This window comes from Eptesicus fuscus, chromosome 24 (genome assembly GCF_027574615.1).
Source record: "Eptesicus fuscus isolate TK198812 chromosome 24, DD_ASM_mEF_20220401, whole genome shotgun sequence".
Taxonomy (NCBI): domain Eukaryota; kingdom Metazoa; phylum Chordata; class Mammalia; order Chiroptera; family Vespertilionidae; genus Eptesicus; species Eptesicus fuscus.
Genome location: NC_072496.1, coordinates 16,212,034 through 16,233,606, shown reverse-complemented (window position 1 = coordinate 16,233,606; position 21,573 = coordinate 16,212,034). Strand labels below are relative to the sequence as shown.

At 49.2% G+C, this 21,573-nt stretch overlaps 1 protein-coding gene across 3 annotated transcripts in view; it reads right to left on the bottom strand.

Annotated features, from left to right (window-relative positions):
- Positions 1 to 12,776, bottom strand: part of LIN9 (lin-9 DREAM MuvB core complex component) — a 50,569-nt gene extending 37,793 nt beyond the window's left edge. Inside the window, exons 1-5 of one of the 3 annotated variants that reach the window (XM_028138531.2) lie at positions 10,825 to 11,071; positions 10,579 to 10,705; positions 4,377 to 4,409; positions 2,765 to 2,859; positions 1,007 to 1,111 (exon numbers count right to left, since the gene is read on the bottom strand). In XM_028138531.2, coding sequence (XP_027994332.1) covers positions 1,007 to 1,111; positions 2,765 to 2,859; positions 4,377 to 4,409; positions 10,579 to 10,612 — 267 coding nt within the window. In that variant the 5' untranslated portion in view covers positions 10,613 to 10,705; positions 10,825 to 11,071. Of the gene's footprint in view, positions 1 to 1,006; positions 1,112 to 1,769; positions 1,821 to 2,764; positions 2,860 to 4,376; positions 4,410 to 10,578; positions 10,706 to 10,824; positions 11,072 to 12,697 lie in introns of those variants that run through there. The other 2 variants (XM_054713092.1, XM_028138535.2) reach the window with 2 other exon arrangements.
- Between the last annotated feature and the right edge of the window lie 8,797 nt (positions 12,777 to 21,573).

Genomic DNA, 21,573 nt, shown 5'->3' with positions numbered 1-21,573 from the left:
ATCCACCGAGCCAAACTGGCTTGAGCCACATTATTCTTGAAGTTAATATTTCCTCACCCAATTTTCATTCATGGCTTTGATTCTTACATGTCCACCATGACTTTTTAAAAGATGCCAGCCCTAGCCGTCTGGCTCAGTGGATACGCATTGGCCTGTGGACTGAAAGGTCCCAGGTTCAATTCCGGTCAAGGGCACATGCCCGGGTTGTGGGCTCGCTCCCCAGTGGGGGTGGGGGGCCTGCAGGAGGCAGCTGATCAATGATTTTCTCTCATCATTGATGTTTCTCTCTCTCTCTCCCTCTCCCTTCCTCTCTGAAATCAATATTTTTTAAATAATAATTTAAAAAATAAAAAAATGCCAAAAATGAAAAGAAGATATTATTTCATGGTATATATGTTCCTCTTTTGGATAAAGGAAGTCTTCAACATGCTTCCCTCTGCGATAAAGTAAAATTCTCTCTCATCTCCATGCCAAATTCCAAACTGATTCCATATTGCCAAATCCATTTGCTTAATTAATGTCCACTATCTCCATTCTTTTTTTTTCTTTTTTTAAAAAATATATTTTATTGATTTTTTACAGAGAGGAAGAGAGAGGGATAGAGAGAGTTAGAAACATCGATCAGCTGCCTCCTGCACACTCCCCACTGGGGATGTGCCCGCAACCAAGGTACATGCCCTTGACCGGAATCAAACCTGGGACCCCCCCAGTCTGCAGGCTGACGCTCTATTCACTGAGCCAAACCGGTTAGAGCCACTATCTCCATTCTTATAAGAAAGTGTGTATTTGTAAGACTGAGGACTGGCTTTCTACTCTGGTTTCAAGTCTGGCTTTCTAGTCTGGTTTCAAAATAATGGCATTTTCTAGGTAACTACAATAGCTGAGTTGAAGCACTGATTTAAAGAAAAGAACTTGTTACTCAAAATGTCACTATAAATATAAACTTATTACGCTGAGCAATTGCTCACTTCCTATCACATGAAACAAAATTTTAGCACACACATACCTGTGGAACCATTGCAACCCTCTGGTTTCTTTTAGGTGATCTTGTATTTATTTGTCTGTCATCTTCATCAGAAAAGAATCGACTTCGTTTTGAATTTCTGAAAGGCTATGATATAAATTATTTTATTTCATGAAAAGACTGAACAATTCCCATTTTTGTTCCAAAATATATTTCTATATTGGAAAGTACAGCTAACTCTAGATTATCAGCAAGCAGTACAGAAGGATAAAGTATAGGTAATACAAAGTACAAATGATCTCAGATTTAGAAAACAGTAAGATACATATTTATGCAAAATGTTTACAAATAAAACACCTAGCTGATGATTAAACTAGAACCAAATCTCATTAGCACACTAGCAGCTCTAAGTGAAGACCGGAAGATAAATTCTGGAAATTCCAGTTCTTATTCTGCTGGTGTCTGGGTTAACTCCAGCCAGGTGTATCACATATGTCTGCTGCACAGGGCTGGGCTAGGGCAGTTACCAGGCCACTCCAGAGGGTAAATCTAAATGTACATAATATACTAGATCTGAGGTCAAAAACTGTTAACTGGAAAAAAAAACTGTTAACTGAATTTCCATTTATAGATTAAAAATATAAGATACCTATAACAGATACCTGATAAATGCCTGTAGAACTAAAAAAAAACTTAAGTGCCCGAAGTACATCATATACTTAAGGGTGTATAATATGAAAAAGTTTACAGTCCATTCTAGGTTCAGAGGTCTCAGTAAAAGAACAGAAATAATATCCCATAGTACCTGCATCCTTTTTCAAATCCTTCTTCCACTATTCAAGACAGAGCTTCACGCCTATTTAGAAGGGAGGGAGTACAGAGAGCTAGCAACATATGGGCAGCATCCAATCGGGTCAAGGTTGGAGGTTAGGGTCTTGAAATTAAATCCACTGAGAGTCTCAACACTCCACAGCCCTGACTGGAAGCCCTTCTCCCCGCTCCCTCCCAAGAGGAGGAAGAGGACGATGGTGACAGAACTGACGGGAGTGTAGAAAGTCCTGCACATCCACTGTGGTCAACTGTCCAGGTGGTGTGACCACTGCCGTGTATCCCAGCTCCGGGCTTGTTTCAGGACTGATCCCTAAAAGCCTCCTGGGCAGGGGAGGAGCAGAGGTCCCCCAAATCATGAGTCATGCCAACTATATGCTCCCCTCTAATTGCCACCCCTAAACGCAATTACCCTTGACCTACAAAAGATGTTAATATTTTATCATGTATTTATATATCTTTTTGTAGGGACCAGAGCCATGCAAATTTTACTATCTAATAAAAGCACGAGTTTGGGTTGTTGGAGTTTTTTTGTTTTTGCCTATTTAAAAAAGACTACAATTACTTGACAAATGCTTACTAATGACCAGATTATCACAGACTACAGATTATTTACATATGTATGATCATATACTGCTCAATGGCACTTAGACTCAAATGCTTGCCCTGGTGGGGGAGTTCAGTTGGTTAGAGCGCCTTCCTGATATGCTAAGATTGTGGGTTCGATCCCCGCCCCGGGTTAGGGAACATACAAGAAGCAACTAATGAATGCATAAATTAGTGCAACAACAAACTGATGTTTCTCTCTCTCTCTCTCAAATCAGTAAATTTAAAAACAAAACAAAACAAAAAAAACCTCAAATGCTTAAAGGTGGGGGAAAACCTTGGAAAATTTTTACTGTGCTGTAAGAACTTGCACATGACAATAATACAAACAATTTAGCCATCATATTCTAAAAACTAATTCCTTACCATTTCCACAGCAGAGCCTGTATTCCTGCCTTTCCAAACAGGTGTTTTTTGTAAAGAACTGAACTTTTCATTCCATGTGTTAGATAAGCTTCCCTCTGTAATAAATAATTATTACTAATAAGATTTAAGTTTAGTTCAAAGGATTTCATACTATGAACATTGCCTTTTTAATAATAGCAATATAACTGAAATATTTACCAAGATGAAAAAAAATACACTGATCATAACAACTGTAGTTTATTACAAATGAAAGGTCTCGTCTGTTTTTTTATTGTTGTGTTGTTGTTTTTGTCAAACTCTAAGTAACTTGGCAAGGCAATGCATCTTGAAAATATTAAATTTTCTTATTAAAATATGTGTGGCTTCTTTCTTCTTGGTTTTTAGTAATTCCTCTATTCTAATTTTCCAAGAACTATCTCATAAATGGAATCTAATCGAAAGCAGGCAAAGAAAAAAACTTCTTCTAACCTTGAATCTAGAGCATATTTCTAAATGTTTTCTACTTCAATATATGAACCCTTGATATTCAAAAAAGGAAATGTGTGGTGTTTCTGTTTTCCTTAATTCTAAGAAGTGTCTTGAGTTGTATGCAACCAGAGAGATTCAATCAAGTGGCTGATTAGACATACTATGAGAAGAAGGAGGAGTTTAACTTTTATAAGAAGGATCTCTTCACACAGAGAGAAACACAGAACCCTGGGATGGATGTACCAAATGCAGTTAGCTTCATTTCCTTCCAGCTGCTCATCAGCATTTTCTAATTTTTTTCTATAAGAAACTTTATCACGTGTGTGTGTGTATATATACACACACAAATATATATATGAATATATGTATTTTTAAAAGAAAAGTGATGTTAATATTGAGGAAGAATATGAAATACTTTTATTAAGTACTAAATATATCATAATAATGAAAAACTTTTTTAATAAGTACAAAAGAAAAAAGGTAGGATGGGGTAGATCTTTGTAGGCAAATAAATTAGGGTAACTCTGGAAGATAAGTTCTCAAGCCAGATTTACTTTGGTAAATCACCAATTCAAAGCACAACACAGTAGTTTTAAATATTAAAAGGACTGATGAACCTTAGAATATCTAGCTTAGTTACAAATGTACTTACCTAGTAGAATCTTGCTCAAAAGGTAAAACTTCAAAATGAGCTATATTAAGAGGGTTGGTCTAATGTACTACTTACAGAAAGAAATAGCAAGACCAAGGAACATTATCTTTTTTCTCAGAAAAGGAAATTATTATTGTTCTTTTATTTTTAAGAGATTTGCATTATTACTTAAAGGCAAGATTCTTAAAAAATAAGCTATTATGCGAAAATACAGCTTAGCATAATTGTTTAATGAATGTTTAAAAAAATAAATGTTTTAAATCTAATAATAAAATTCTTTAATCAATAATTCTAGGGGGGGAAATTCTTAGTAATTTCTAACATCCAAGGACCAATTTGTAACGGCATATGACTGTAAAATTGTCACCAGTGAAAACCAGTATTGAAAAGCGATAATGAATCATAACTCAGAAGAAACACTAACCCACACTCATTCAATGAATTAAAGCTCTAGCTTATGCCATACCTACAGAATCATGGTGGGACCCTTACCTTTTAAACTGACAAGGGCTTTTGCTGAAGAGCCTGCAATTAAAACAAATCACTATTATTTCATAATCAAAGTGAGAGAAAAAGAACTTGATTTGGGGGTAAAGGCAATCCATTTAGTTTTAGCGAAGTTGAGTCTGAAGTGATGGTGGGTGTGCAATTAGAAATAACTAGTGGACAATTCAAGCTATAGACCTGAACTCAGAAGGTAAGGAAGCACTGGAGAGACATCTGGGAGTCTTACTGAAGTTGTGAGAAGTGGAGACCTTTCCCAGGGGAAAAAATGTAGAAAGAGGGAACGGAGACGACTTAAGGACAGACACAGGAAGTGTGCTGGTGTTGGAGAAGGAACAGAGAAGGAAGCGACATTTACCGAGGCCAAGATCAGAGTGGCAATACCGCGGGGAAAACCGAAACGACCCGGCACCGTCGCAGCAGGCAGCAAGCCCCTTGGACGTGCAGAGGCTGGGATGTGCCACGCTTCAAGATCCAGGCTGCAAAAGGGGTTCAGGAAAGACCAGGGGGACCAGCTTCGAGTTGGAGGGCTCACTGGCTAGCACAAACTTTAGTGCCTGTTGGAATAATCAGGACGCTCCTCCAACACGAAGAATCTGTGCGATAATAAAGGTCGCTAGGGGATTCTGGTGCAGGTAACCACAGGCCCACTGAGAAACGCTGAGCTACTGCTGTGAATCGAGGATAGGATTTCTATGAAAAAGGGAGGGCACTAAATTGAAAATCTCTGAATTGAATATGTGAGCTGCAAAGAAGTCTAAGTCATCTGAAAAATAATAAAGGGTGATCTCTGTCACTTACATGTGGCAGCAAACAAACCAACAAGCTCAGACAGGAACAGAGAAGAGACTGATGCTGCCAGGGTGGGGGAAATCGGTTGTGAGACAAATACATCCTGGGGATGTGATGTACAGCACGGGGACTCTAGTGAACAATACTAGGTTCTACATCTGAAAGTTGCTAGAACAGATCTTAAAAGTTCTCATCACAAGGAAAAAACTTGTAACAATGGGTAGAAATGGGTGTTAGCAAGGCTTATTGTGGTAATAATTTTTGCTCTATATATCCTCCTATATAATAAAGAGGTAATATGCAAATTGACCCTCACACCCTCACAAGATGGCTGCCTACGACCAGGCCGGCAGGGGGTTAGTGAGGGATGACCAAATGACTGAACAGCAGGCTGCGTGGGGTGACCAGGCCGGCAGGGGGGTTAGTGAAGGACAACCAAATGACTGAACAGCAGGCTGCGTGGGGCGACCAGGCCAGCAGGGGGACCGTGAGGGGCAATCAGGCCAGTGGGGGGGGGGGGCATGACCAGGCTGGCGGGGGGCTGGGGCAGTTGGGAGCGACCAGGCTGGCGGGGAGGGCAGTTAGGGGCAATTAGGCTGGCAGAGGGGGGCAGTTGGGGGGGACAGTTAGGGGCAACAAGGCCGGCAGAGAGGGGCAGTTGGGGGTGACCAGGCTGGCAAGGGGGGCAGTAAGGGGTGACCAGGCAGGCAGGCAGGTGAGCAATTAGGAGCCAGTGGTCCAGGATTGTGAGAGCCAGTTTAGGCCCAATCCCCGAGATCGAGCCTAAACTGGCAGTCAGACAACCCCCAAAGGGTCCCAGATTGGAGAGGGTGCAGGCTGGGCTGAGGGGACTCCCGTCCACCCCACCCCATGCCCTGTGCACAAATTTTGTGCACCAGGCCTCTAGTATATCTATAATAATAAAAGCATAATATGCTAATTAGACTGGAAGTCCTTCTGGAAGAAGTTGCCGTGGCAGAGCCGAGGCCGAGACAGGGGCCAAGGCAGAGGCAGTCACCGCAGCAGCGGTGGGGCCAAACCCCTTGCACAAATTTCATGCATCAGGCCTCTAGTGTGTGTGTGTGTGTGTGTGTGTGTGTGTGTGTGTAATATATATATATGTGTGTGTGTGTGTGTATGTGTATATATATATGTGTGTGTGTGTGTGTGTGTGTGTGTGTGTGTGTGTGTATATATATATATATATATATATATATATATATATATATATTAGATTCCCGGTGCACAAAATTCATGCACGGGGGGCAGGGGGTGTCCCTCAGCCTAGCCTGCACCCTCTCCAATCTGGGACCCCTCGAGGGATGGCTGACTGCCCGTTTAGGCCAAATCCCGGTGGGATCGGGCCTAAACGGGCAGTCGGACATCCCTCTCACAATCCAGGACTGCTGGTTCCCAACTGCTCGCCTGCCTGCCTTCTTGATTGGCCCTAACCACTTCTGCCTGCCAGCCTGATCAACCCCTAACAACTCCCCTGCCAGCCTGATTGATGCCTAACTGCTCCCCTGCCAGCCTGTTTGCCCCCAACTTCCCTCCTCTACTGGCCTGGTCACCCCTAACTGCCCTCCCCTGCAGGGTTGATCGCCTCCAACTGCCCTCCCTTGCAGGCCTGATTTCTCCCAACTGCCCTCCCCTGCTTGCCTGATCACCCACAACTGCCCTCCCTTGCAGGCCTAGTGTCTCCCAACTGCCCTCCCCTGCTGGCCATCTTGTGATGGTCATCTTGTGTCCACATAGGGGCAGGATCTTTGACCACATGGGGGCAGACATATTGTGTGTTGGAGTGATGGTCAATCTGCATATTACTCTTTTATTAGATAGGATAGAGGCCTGGTGCACGGGTGGGGGCCAGCTGGTTTGCCCTGAAGGGTGTCCCGGATCAGGGTGGGGGTTCCCTTGGGGCGTGGGGTGGCCTGAGCGAGGGGCCTGTGGTTGTTTGCAGGCCAGCCACGCCCCCTGGTGACCCAAGCTGAGGCCCTGGTATCTGGAATTTATTTACCTTCTACAATTTAAACTTTGTAGCCTGGAGCAGAGCCAAGCCTCCTGCTCGCTCCATGGCTGCTGCCATTTCTGTTTGGATTTGTTTACCTTCTATAATTGAAACTTTGTAGCCTTGAGTGGAGGCTTAGGCCAGCAAGGGCAGGCGGAAAGCTTGGCTTCCTTCATTGCCTGGGAAACCCAAGCCTCCATTCTGCTCTCTGTGGCTGTAGCCATCTTGGTTGGGTTTATTTGCATACTCGCTCTGATTGGCTAGTGGGCGTGGCTTGTGGGTGTAGCAGAGGTATGGTCAATTTGCATATTACTCTTTTATTAGGTAGGATTATACACTGAGTGGCCAGATTATTATGATCTCTGGACGCATAATAATCTGGCCACTCAGTGTATATCCTATATAATAAAAGGCTAATATGCAAATTTCCCCCTCAACCAGAAGTTCGACCAGCAGGCAGGCTGGCCAACCACCCATGTCCCCTCCCCCTGACCAGGCTGGCCAGACCCCACCCATGCGTGAATTCATGCACCAGGCCTCTAAAATACACACACACACACACACTGAGTGGCCAGATTATTATGCATTCAGAGATCATAATAATCTGGCCACTCAGTGTAGATGAACAAATCTTCTTCTGTTTAGAACACCTATTATTTTCTTTTACTAGTCAAATTATTCATCATTCCTAGTTTTCAACTTTGTTTTATTTCATAACCAGCTACTTTCTCATCTCAGTTACCGTGACATCCATTTATATTTGTAAGACTACAACCTAAGTTAGACAGGAGTGAAGTCATTTGAAATGTGGTCAGTGATTTGCACTGAGAAAAGACAATTTTTTAAATGGCATATTCAAAATGCGTGTAAACATCTTTAAGAAGCCACTACACATATAAACACTGATAAATAAAAGATAATCTCAGGGGATAAAGAAAGAACATGAACTTAGTACAGAAATCGGTGAAGAAAGATTCTCGGTATTTAACAAAAGTAGCCGTGAGTTACGACTCATATAAACAAACAGACCTTAACTGAGAAGCAACAGATACAGTATTGCCGTTCTGGCTATGAAACATTTTGATGCATCTCAGATCCTTAAACCTCAACTGACTTTTCCTCCACTGGGCAGTAGAACAGACAACCCATCAACATCCAAGCCACTGTTGCTTTCACTCTACCCTCTTGCCCAGATGTGGAGAATGGTTAACAGGACAACTTCACAGCTTCTGTGTGGCAAACTGAAGTTAACGACCAAAGGCAGTGAAGCTGTGGGGGAGAAGTTGGGGAGAAATGCTATCAAGTCTTGCTAAGAAACCTCAAACAGCACAACACAACAGAAACAGTGGTGGTGGGCAGGACACACCCACTCAGCGTGGCTGCCATGAGAAATAGGGTTCATTTGAGAGAAAGGAGTGGTCTTGCACTCATTTGGGAGGGAGTATGTATAGACTGCCAACTGCATCCGTCCCTGCTACAGGAACATGGGACAGTAAAGCATGCAAAGCAGGTGGAGTCCCAGCTCTCATAGAATTTACATTCTAGTGAGCGGAGACAAGCACACGCCACCTGAACAAAATAATGCAGGACGACAAGAACAGGGAATGTGGAGTGGGCGGGGAGGGGAGACTATTTTCCTATAAAATGCTCATGATTAGCTTCTCTAAAAGTGATATTTGAGCAGAGATCTGAAGGAGAGGTGTGAGCAGCAAGGATAGCCATTCCAGCTCCATGAAGGCAGGAACTCTATCTGGGGGTTCTGACCTATCTCCTTTCACCTTTCACCTTTTTTTTTTTTAATATATTTTAGTGATTTTTTACAGAGAGGAATGGAGAGGGATAGAGAGCTAGAAACATCGATGAGAGAGAAACATTGACCAGCTGCCTCCTGCACACCCCCTACCGGGGAGGTGCCCGCAACCAAGGTACATGCCCTTGACCGGAATCGAACCTGGGACCCTTCAGTCCACAGGCCGATGCTCTATCCACTGAGCCAAACCGGTTTCGGCTTTCACCTTTTTTGAGAGAAAGCGTTGCAGAGTGGCTGAGAGCAGATTGAGACTAGCTGTATTTGAATCTTGGCTCTTCCACATTCTTGCTATGTTACCTTAAGCAAGTCACTTAACCTCTCTGTGCAGCTGATTCATCATTTGTAAAATGGGGATTACATGAGTTAATACATGGAAAAGTGCTTAGAGAACAATGCACATAGTACATGGCTAATTCTTATATCATGCTGTTAGTATGACTTTTGTCAATAAAAAAAAACCCTACAACTATTAGGTTAAGAACATAGATTTTATAGGCATGTGAATTTAAGTTAGAATCCTGCTCTAACTGGATATGTTCATTCATTCATTCAACAAATACTCACTGAGTGACAGCACTATTCTAAGGGCGGGGTTCCAGGAAGGAAAGATAAGCAACGCCTCTGCTCTCAGGAGCGTGCACACATAGTAGGCAAGCACACAGTGGGAGGAGACACACAGTAGGCCAGCACACAGAATGACAATCACACTTGGGCAGCTGTTACAAAGGAAACCAACGAGGTGAGCAGAGTGTGGGGAGTGACTTTACACAGGGCAGTCAGGGAAGGTTCTCCGAGGAGGGAAGATCTGAAAGGGATCAATCATGCAAGAGCAGGAAGTCAAACCAGAGTTTGGTAGAACAGTAGGTAAACAAAACAAAACAAAACAAAAAAAACCTGAGGTAGAAAGTTGAGCATATTCAAGGGAGGGAGGGAGGGAGGCCCCAAGCTAGAGGAGTAGTTAGCAAGGGGCATGGTATGAAAAAAAGTCTGAGAAGCCAGCAGGTGCTGTGCATGGGACTACCTTCTCTAGTGCAACTTCTAACCAGAGTTAACCACCACACTGACACATGTAAAGCCGCAACTGTGACAGCCCCACTCAGAAGTGACACCGCGGTACGAAAAGATTTGATAAGAAGATGTCATCTTTGTCAGGGAGGAGAGGGAAAGCGTCTGAAGACACGTACAAAGGGGCCTGAAGGATCAGCAGCAGTTAACCGGAAGTGCCGGGAAGGGAGAACAGGCGCAAAGGCCCTGCCTGGTGAGTGCAGGGAATGAAAAAGGTCAGAACGAGAGGAACAGTGCTATCAAATAAGGCCGGGGGGCAGGTCATGGAGGGGTTGTAGGCAGCGGGGTGGCATATACCCATTCCGTCACTCTCATGTGTGCAGGTGGAGGTGGGATGGCAGGGGTGGGTCTGAAGATTGTGAGAGGCTGAAGTCATTAGTGCAAGGAATGGATGCTGACAGCGTGGACTGGGGTGTGGTGAGAAGTAGGGAGAATTTTTTTTTAAGGCAAAAGTTACAAGACGTAGTAAAGGCTTAAATAGGGAAAGTAAAAAAGGGGGAAGTTCCAAATATAACCTCTAGGTTTCAGCTGAACGCACAGTGAAGCCATTCATTAAGACAGGAACCACTGGAAGGGTCTCTCTCCTGGGATGGGATTATGAGGTGGATCTCGAACCCGTGAAGTTTGAGGGGCCTCAGGCATCTAAGAGGAGATGTGAAACAGGCACAAGGTATCAAGAACAGGAGCTGCCGAGGGAAGACCTGGGCTGAAGATAGCCTCAGTTTCCTCAAACATAAAATCAAACGAGGACGAGTACTTACCGCAAATCAAAGGAGGGTGAACTGAGCAAATGCGTGTCACCCAGCAGCTGGTTTATCCTAAGTGCTCAACAGATGGGAGCCTTTAGCACTGATGACGCCAGACCAGCTGCTGGCCAGTGTGTTAGCTCGTCCCCTGGACTAAAACTGGCCAAGGGACCTGTCACTATTCCCCGTGTCCCTTCTCAGGCCTCAGCTCCCGTTTTACTAATAATTATCTTTCCCTACAGCCAACTCCGTTTAAGTGAAGTGTTTCTGTGGACTGGTGTGTGGCACTGAGTGACAAGCCAGGTCAGGCCCTCCCTGCTTCCCACAAGCTGCGGGCTGGCTGAACGAGCTCGGCCGCCCCGGCCCAGGCCCCGGCCCGGTCCCAGCCGGGCCCCGGCCCGTCCCGATGTCACAAAGCAACAGCGATGTTCCGCAGCTGGAGAGCGGGGCTGGCGTGTGGACACCGCGGAGGCGCCCATGTCCCAATGACAGCTGTAAGGAAACCACTTAAAACCCCTCTCGTGTGAACAGACTGACTACAGTCACCAAGATAACGGCTCTCGTGGTCCGGACTTCTAAGAGGTGAGAGAGGATCTTTATGGCCAAGATGGCGAGGGCTTTAGGTGACAGCCCACGGCGCTCGCGGGGCCCCTCCGTACTGGGGAGCGTCCTACATCGCCACCAACCGTGGACCGTAAAGCTCCGGGGTGCCCGCAGCTCGCCCTGCCCGGCCCAGTGGCCGCTAGCCACATGGGACTATCTGGAATTCAACAGAACGAAAATGATGTAAAATGGCAAAGTCAGCTCCGGTCACTCCAGCCACGTCTGAGGGGCTCCACAGCCGCCCTGGCCACGGGAACAGGGAACAGGTCCGTCCTGCGGCTCAGCCCGGGTCCGAGCACACGCCGGGCCCCGACCTGTAACCTGGGAGCAGGTGGGCGCACATCGCCCGGAAGCAGCGTGGCTCCGGTCCTCGGTGTCACCGGCCTCCGGCACAGGTAAGCCCGAGCATGCCTGGCCCCTTCCCGCCACCTCTCGGGGTGACATGGCCCACAACGGGCAGTGCGGGGGCAGGACCTCCCGGTGAGGACCTGCCCTTCCCACGCCGCACACAGCACGCGCCTTCCACGCACCACCGAGTCCCCCGCGCGCGGGGCTTCGCCTTGTTTACTCGCTCGACGCGAGCGGGCGAGCGCGCAGGTCCGGGCAGGTGGGCGCCGCGCGGCGGGTGGGGTCGGGGGGCGCCCCCGCGCGCGGGCCACGTCCGTGGGGAAAGGGCCCCGCGACTCTGAAGCCGCCGCCGCCGCCCGGAGCAGCCGGCGGGGCGGGCCGCGGGGAGGGGCCGCCGGGCCCAGGGCCCCGGGGAGGGCGGCCACCTGTGGTCCCGGGGCGGCAGCCTCTGACACGGAAACACTTCCCGGCGGACACCGGGCACCGCGGGGCCTGGGGGGCGGGATGTGACAGGCGCGCGGCGGCGGCGCGGGGGCCGGGACCCTCCGCCGAGCCCTCCGCCCGGGACAGCGAGTTACATAACCCGCCGCGTCCCTCCGCGCCGGGCGAGGGGCCGGCGGGAGCACAGTCCCCGGCCGGGGGCCCCCTTCCCGCCTCCGCCCGCCCCCGGGCCGGGCAGCCCCCGCCTCCGCCCCGCACGGGCTGGGCCCCGGGCTCTCGGTTTCCGGCCCTGGCGCTCCCGCAACCCCAGAAACCCACACACAGGCACCATAACAAAGGCGGCGACGCGGCGGCCGCCGGGGGGAGGACGGGGGGGCCGCGGCGGGGCTGGGGGCCGCCCACCTGCCGGGCGGAGGGCACGGGCGCCCGTGGCGGCCGGGGCCGCCCGCGGGCAGGCGGCCGGCGGGAGGAGGGGGTGCTCTGCGGTGCTACTCACTCTCGTCCGGCAACTGGTCGAGCTCCGCCATCTTGAACGAGCCGCGCCGCTTTTTCAAAGGCTGCCCGCCGCGGTGCATTGTGGGGCGGAGGCTGCTGCGAGGGAGGTTCGAATGCGAGCGCGGCCGCCGCGCCGCCCGCCGCCCGCCGCTCCCCGCTCCCGCCGCGCCGGCCGAGGCCGCTGAGGGCCGGGCCCCGCCGCTGCGGAGGGGGCGCCGCGGGTGGGGCAGCCTCGCCCGTGCGCCCGGCCCGGCCGGAGGGGAGGCCGCGCCGAGAGGCCGGGAGCTGGAGCGCGGGGGGCGCCGCGCGAGCTCCCGCCTCCCCCCCGCCCCGGGCTCGCTCCCGGCGCGCCGTTCGCGGCGGGCGCTGCAGCTGCGGGAGCTGCGGGCTGTTTGCTCCGAGGGGGAGGGCGCGCCGGTGGGAGGGGGCGCGGGGCGGGGCGGGGCGGCACCTGTGGGCCGGCGGCGGGGAGCCCCTGGAGCCGGGGCGGCACCCGAGGGAAAGCCGCTCGGAGTCGGTGTCCGCGGGTCCCCAAACGCACGCTCCCCCGGCGTCGCCGCCCCCCTTTCTCGGGAAAGCCGGGGGAGGGCGCAGGCCTTAGCCCGCCGCGGGTCCGTCCGGGACTCGGAGTTCCGGTCGGGACACCCCCTTCCCAGGTGGGACCCGCGCCTGGAAGGGAGACCCGGGAGGTCGCGGCTCCGCCGGCGAGGGGGCCGCCTCGCTCAGCCTGCCGTCCACTCGCGTCGGGGCGCGGGAAGCGCGTGCGGAGCCGGGGCCTGGCCGGCGCGGAGGGCCCGCGGGGAGGACACGGGCTGTGGGTGGCCGCGCGGGGCCCAGCCCGGTCGGCAGAAGCCGGAGAGACGTCCCGACCCTCGGCCCCGCTGTCGGGAAATGGGCCCTGCCGCCTCCCCACGACTCCCGCCGTCGTGGTTGCTGAGCCCCCTTCTCCCCGGGAGTCTGCGGGGTGGGGACGGGGTGCCGCCGGGGGGGTACCGAGGGCTGGCGTCCCGGGTTCGGGGCCTGAGGCGGGGCTGCGGGGCACAGGGAGGGCGCTTGCTCGGAGCCCGAGACCAGGGGCCGGGTTTTTGGAAGGCGGTGCCCGTGCCCACCCGCGTGTAGAACGGAACCGTGGGCGATGGGGTCGGGGCGAGACGAGAGGAGAGCCTGGAGGCCTCCAGGAGGAGGTGTGGGGGGCAGGCGGGCTCTGGGTCCGAGGCCTGGCTGGGATGCTGGCTGCTGGTTGTGTAACCTCAGGTTTGTTTCTTTAATTTAATTCCTCAGTTTCTCGTGTGTGAAATGCAGACAATAACAGGGTTGTCTTCAGGATTAAACGAGTTGATGGGTGAAAAAAACCTTATATAGTAGTTTCTAGCAGGCATTCTGGCTCAAATGTGAGCTATTGCTACCCGCTTCCGAATAGGGGGTGGTGTTGTTAGTGATGCCGACTTTGTGCCTTGGGTAACTGGGTGCTGCTGGCGGGGAGGCAGGATGTGAGCAGAGGTTTAAAAATTAAATGTTACCCAACACATTCTGATCTCCTTTCTAAGAATATAAAAAACCATTGACCCCTATTGTCAGCCCCTGGGTTGGGGTTGGGGTTGGCGGTTGGGGGTGAGGTGGGGAGGAAGTAGGATACTATCAATTGGAGATGAAGACAAGAAAAGGTCAACCCTCTGAAAATGAAAAAAAATGGAAACAAAAGCAAAGTCAGGGGAGTGGAAGTAAAAGTTTGAATGTACCCATGGGCGAGGTATCATTAACCCAAGGCAAATCCTAAGGCGGGTTTCACACACAATAGCAGGTCTGCTGTCTATAAAGTATTTTCAGGCCGCTCCCGGTAATCTGTATTTTAGACAAACACCCTCCTAAATGGGTTTTCACACTCAGGCCTGAAGTTATATCCCAACAGCAGGCCTACCACTTACTACCTGTGCGACTGCAACAAGGCCCTTAGCTATTATTCTCAAAGAGGTTCTTTATTGGGTATTTATGAGAGGGGTTTTAAAATCATCGCCTTACTTGATTCTCCCCAAAACCTGGTTACTTGTTCAAGAACAACATCCACCAGGTGATAGACTCAGGAATCTGGCCCACTTTCCTCGCTTCATTTTCTCCCTCTGTGATGTTAGGATAACATCCATCACAGGGCTGTTAAAGATTAAGTTTTGTATTCCAGTTTCCAATGACATGTCTGCATAAGTGTCATTGCTTAAGAAAAAAAAAAAAAAAACTGGACGAGGACACTAAGCCATGAAAAATCTAGATAAAAATACACCATAAAGAAATAAGCAGCGGAGAAACCAAGATGGCGGCATAGGTTAAACACCTAACCTACAGCCTGGCACAACAATTTCAAAAATACAACTAAAAGTCAAAACAGACATCATCCAGAACCACAGGAAAGCTGGCTGACTGAAATGCCCACAACTAGAAGGAAAGAGAAAACCACAAGGAAAATCAGAGGAGCCGTAAAAGCCTGAGGTATGGAGACACGGGCGGAGACACGAGCACGCGCGCGTGCGGGGAGGACAGAGCCAGAGAGGAAGGGGCGGCTGACAGCCTGGCCGGCGTTCTCTAGCGGGAAGGAGATATAAGCTCCAGATTGCGCTGAACCCCAGTTCCCGGTGAAACCCTGGGAAGCCAGGCTCATGCTGGGGGAATCTGGGCTGTGGGGCAGAGGCACAGAGGAGCGGTGAAAGGCAGAGCTCCAGAGGCGCGCACAGGAATGCGCGCAGAGGATGGTCTGTTGACTGCCGCTGAATTGTCCTGGTGGGAAGGAGACAAAAGCGCCAGACTGTGCTGAACCCCAGTTCCGACTGCACTGAACCCCAGTTCCAGGCAAGACCCTGGAAAGCCAGGCTCATACTGGGGGAATCTGGGCTGTAAGGCAGAAATGCAGAGGAGCGGCGAAAGGCAGAGCTCCGGAGGTGTGCACGGGAATGCGCGCAGAGGATGGTCTGTTGACTGTGCCGCTGAATTGCCCTGGTGGGAAGGAGACAAAAGCGCCAGACTGCGCTGAGCCCCAGTTCCGACTACACTGAAACCCAGTTCCGGGCGAGAATCTGGGAGTCCAGATTCATTGGGAGAGAGACTAGACTGTTTGGCAGCGGGCGAAACTCCAGGGCGCTTTTCTTTCAGAGGTGTTTGCAGGGAGTACAGAGGGACACTGAGACACAGGAACCTCATAGGGCAGGGCTGATGGGAAGCCAAGGCTGTAGGCTCCACCCTGAAACTCCGCCCCATCCAAGCTGAGCACAGAGGCTTTTACAATTTTGCAAGTCTAGTTGAATAAGGCTGTCTCCCGGCATAGACACAGCTGATCCTCACAGCCAATTGGACTGGAGGTCAAATCCTCCCAGTGTACCAACAGCAATCAAGGCTTAACAACACCAAGACTTTGCACCCAGCCCACAAAGGGGGGTATCAAGAGCGACCACCTAGGGAGATTGGGGAAGCTGAGCTATAGGGAGGCAGCTAAAAGGTGAAGACACCGAAGCAGGTCACGAATAGAAGGGATGAAGGAAAGTAAACTAATGGACGACACAGTGTTCAGAACCACATTTATAAGGTTACTTAAGAATCTTCTGGAGGACCAAGATGGCGGCATAGGGCAGACGCCTGATTGTTGCCTACCACAACAATTTTGAAACTACAACTGGAAAACAGAGCAGACACCATCCAGAACAATGACCGGAGGAATTGCTGAGAAGGAATTGACCGATGGGAGTTGGGATCGGGAAGACGAGGCCCCGCTGGGTCCCGGATCCAGGTGTGCTCGCCTGGTGACTGGTCGCCGCTGCAGACCCGAGTGCTGCCGCAGCGACCTTGGACCAGCCCGCCGCCGCGCACCGGGCGCACTGGAGCTTCGCCGAGCCCGCCGCCCAGCGAGTTCCGCGGCAGCCGCACCGGAGCTTTGAGAAAATGGCCGAAGGAATTGCTGAGAGGGAATTGACCGACAGGAATTGGGATCAAGAAGACGAAGCCCCGCTGGGTCCCGGGTCCAGGTGAGGCCGCACGCCCCCGGGTGAAGCTGGATCCCGGGTCCGGGTGAGGCTGTGCGCCCCTGGGTCCGGGTGAAGCTGGATCCCGGGTCCGGGTGAGGCCGTGCGCCCCTGGATCCGGGTGAGGCTGGGTCCTGGGTCCAGGTGAAGCTGGATCCCAGGTCCGGGTGAGGCCGTGCACCCCTGGGTCCCGGGTCTGGGGAAGGCCATGCCCCTGGGTCCAGGAGAGGCTGGATCCCGGGACCGTGTGAGGCCGCGCACACCTGGGTCCGGGTGAGGCCACGCGCCCCGGGGCCTGGGTGATGCTGGGTCCCAGGTCTGGGTGAGGCCGCGCGCCCCTGAGTCCGGGTGAAGCTACGCCCCTGTGTCAGGGCGAGACCAAACCAGAGGGAGTCGGACCTGCATTACCACCATTTGTCCACCATCCACAGCTGAAAAGTCAGTGCCGACATGTACACATAAGGAACTGGTGGACATTGAAATTGGGTCTCAAAAGAACTGTTGGTCCAGAAAGGAACTTACTACAGACTGATTCATTTGCCTGTCAGCGTGGCTATTATTGCTCGTCTCACATTTGGTTCTTATAAGTATATTTCTAGTAACACATGATCTTACTCATCTAGGGGAAATGATGAACAACATAGATTGATGAACAAGAATAGACCCAGAAACAAGGAGGCATCAATCGGACTGTCGGGCCTCAGAGGGAGGGTGGGAGAGGGTGGGGGTAGAGGGGAGAGATCAACCAAAGGACTTGTGTGCATGCATACAAGCCTAGCCAATGGTTGAGGACAACAGGGGGTTTGGGGCATCCGTGGGGAGGGGTGGGGGATGGGAATGGGGGGATGAGGACAAGTATGTGACACCTTAATCAATAAAGAAATTTTAAATAAATAAATAAATAAAAATAAGCAGCTACATTTTTAGGCAGGTTTGATCATTTCCTGTCCTGTGGCCCATTTAGCAAATCTTGAGTTATTTCTTTGTAAACTTGTGTGCCCCAAAGGACACTATCAAGAATGCAAAGAGAGCCCTGATTGATTTGGCTCAGTGGATAGAGCGTCGGTCTGCGGACTGAAGGGTCCCAGGTTCCATTCCAGTCAAGGGCATGTACCTTGGTTTCGAGCACATCTCCAGTGGGGGGTGTGCAGGAGGCAGCTGATTGATGTTTCTCTTTCATGGATGTTTCTAACTCTATCCCTCTCCCTTCATCTCTAAAAAAAATCAATAAAATATTTTTTAAAAAAAAGAATTCGAAGAGACAACTTTCAGAATGGGAGGAAATACTTGCAAATCATATATCTCATAAGGGACTTACTAGTATACATAAAATATATAAGGGAATTATATCCAAAATAATCCAATTCAAAAATGGGGAAAGGCTCCAAAGAAGATACAATAAACCAATATGCACATGAAAAGATGCTCAAAATCATTAGTCATTAGGGAAGGACAAATCTAAACCACAATGAGATAGCACTTCACACCCACTGAGGTGGCTATAATCAGAGAGACAGTAACAAGTATTGGCAAAGTTGTGGAGAAATTGAAACTTGTCCACAGCTTGGAGGAATGTAAAATGATGCAGCCACTGTAGTAGTTCCTCAAAAAATTAAACATAGAATTACCATATGATCTAGTAATCTCACTTCTGAATATGGACATATGTTGGTGATATTGTGGGTTCAGTTCCAGGCCATCTTTCTGCTTGGAGGAACTGGTCTTCAATTAGTACAATAAAAAAAAAAAAGAAGAAGCCACATCTGCGAAGCACAATAAAACGAGTTATGCCTGTATATACCAACAGAATTGAATGCATGGTCGTGAGATACTTGAACACCCTTGTTCATAGCATTATTCACAGCAGTCAATAGGTGGAAGTAATTCAAGTGCCCCTCAATGGTTGAATGGATAAAGGAAATGCGGATAGACATACAATGGAATATTATTCAGCCTTAAGGAAACTGAACATGCTACAACATGGATGAACCTTGAGGGTATTATACTAAGTGAGATAAGGCAGCCATCAGAAGACCAATACTCCATGATTCCACTTACATGAGGCGCACTGAGTGGTCAACATCACAGAGGCAGGAAGAAGACGTGGTTACCTGGGCCGCACACAGCCCACAAAGGGAAGCACCAAGAGTGTCCACCTCAGGTAACTGGAGGAGGGGAGGGTGAAGTGGGGAATTACTCTTTAGTGGTATGGAGTTTCAGTTCAGGAAGATGGAAAAGTTCTGGAGATGGGAGGTGGTTGTGGTTGCATAGCCACATGAATATACATAATGCAGCTGAACTGTACACGTAAAAATGGTTAAAATTTTATGTATATTTTATCACAATAAATTCTCTTTTGCACAGGCAGTACTTACAATATGACCCCAGTTATAAATATACACCTATGATTAAAGTCCAGAATGAGCCCTGGCCAGTGTGGCTCAGTTGGCTGAGCATCCTGCCATGCACCAAGAGGTCCCAGTTCCATTCCTGGTCAGGCCAGTGCTTGGTTCGCAGGCTGTATCCCTAGTAGGAGGCGTCCAGGAGGCAGCTGAGCAAGTGATGTTTCTCCCTCTCCCTTCCTCTATAAAATCAATAAAAACATTTTAAAAATCCAGAAGGAAAGATAGCCAGTTGTGGCTAGCCCTGGGTGATAGGATTATGGGTAGTTTTATTTTCTTTATATCTGTATTTATCGCTTTTCTACAGTAACATCTTACTACTTTTATAATAAAAGCACCTATTGAAAAAGTGTACATTCATATGATGGAATATTATTGGGCCATAAGAAGAGATGGGGAGAGAAACCAAGATGGCGGCATAGGTAAACACCTGAACTTGCTGCCTCGCACAACCACTTCAAAACTACATACAACTAAAAGACAAAACAGACATCATCCAGAACCACAGGAAGGCTGGCTGAGTGGGAATTCTACAACTAGAAGGAAAGAGAAAAGCACACTGAGACTCAGAGGAGCTGCGGAAGTAAAGTGCAGAGGTACGGAGGTGCGCGTGCGGAAAGGGCTGGCAACTGAGTACGCAGCTGGATTTTTCAGTCCGGAGGGAGACACAAGCTCCTGACTCCTGCTCTGAACTCTAGTTCTGGGCGAGACTCTGGGGACCCAGACTCATACGGGGAGAAACTGGACTGTCTGGCAGCGGGCGGAACTCGAGGGCGGCTTTCTCTCAGAGGTGCCTGCAGCAATTACCAAGGGACACTGAGACCCGGGGGCCTCTTAGGGCAGGGCTGACGGGAAGCCATTGCTGCTTGCTCCTCCCTGAGTCCCCGCCCCACCCAAGTGTGTGCAGAGGCTTTTGCATGTGAATGGCCTGGTCCTTTGAAGTCTAAAATTACCTAACAAACTGCAGCTGAGTCAGAGAGACCCAGAACATCCAAAAGAAGGGCCATGGCCCCACAGCAGCTTACATTGCTTCACAGCTGGGCTTCATCTGGACACCTCCAAAACCCAAACAAAGAAGAGGAATCTGCAGATCTCTCTGTAGCTCCTGCTGGGTGACCTCAGGCAGAGGCTAAATTAGCACCTCCTTGGAGATCCAAGAGTCAGTGTACCCAGTGATCAGAGTGGGACCATCCAGATTACAACTCCTCAGTTCCATAAGGGACACATTCAGGGGGCAGACTCAGTGAGCATCAAAGCCCCACTGAAATAAGTCTTGCCTCATAAGGGTGTCTCCAGCACAGAAGTTCTCCCATCATAGACACAGCTGATCCTCACAGCCAATTGGCCTGGAGGTCAATTCCTCCCGGTGATACCAACAACAATCAAGGCTTAACTACAACAAGAATGGGCACGCAGCCCACAAAGGGGTGCACCAAGAGTGTCCACCTCAGGTAACTAGGGAGGCTGAGCCACTAGGCCCTATAGGACACCTAGCACACAAAGCCACTCTATCAACACAGGGAAGCAGCCAAAATGCAGAGACAAAGAAACAGATCACAAAGAAAAGAAATGGAGGATATAGTTCAAAACTACGTTTATAAGGTTTTTCAAGAATTTCCTAGAAAAGGTCAATAAATTTAGTGAGACCCTTGAGGATATGAAAAAGCACCAACTAGAAATTAAGCATACACTGACTGAAATAAAGAATAATATACAGAGATCCAACAGCAGACTACAGGATTGCAAGAATCAAGTCAAAGATTTGAAATACAAAGAAGCAAAAAACACCCAACCGGAAAAGCAAAAAGAAAAAAATAATCCAAAAATATGAAGATAGTGTAAGGAGCCTCTGGGACAACTTCAAGCGTACCAACATCCGAATTATGGGGGTGCTAGAAGAAGAGAGAGAGCAAGACACTGAAAACCTATTTGAAGAAATAATGACAGAAAACTTCCCCCATCCGGTGTAAGAAATAGACTTACAAGTCCAGAAAGCAACAGAGCTCCAAACAAAAGGAATCCAAAGAGGACCACACCAAGACACATCATAATTAAAATGCCAAGAGCAAAAGACAAAGAGAGAATATTAAAAGCAGCAAGAGAAAAACAGTTACCTACAAGGGAGCCCCATACGATTCTCAGCTGATTTCTCAACAGAAACTCTTCAGGCCAGATGGGAGTGGCAAGAAATATTCAAAGTGATGAATAGCAAGAACCTACCCAGCAAAGCTATCATTTAGAATTGAAGGTCAGATAAAGGGCTTCACAGATAAGAAAAAGCTAAAGGAGTTCATCACCACCAAACCAGTATTATATGAAATGCTGAAGGGTATTCTTTAAGAAGAGGAGGAAGAACAAAAAGGTAAAGATAAAAATTATGAACAACAAATACATATCTATCAACAAGTGAATCTAAAATTCAAGTGAGTGAAAAATCTGATGAACAGAATAAACTGGTGAATATAATAGAATCA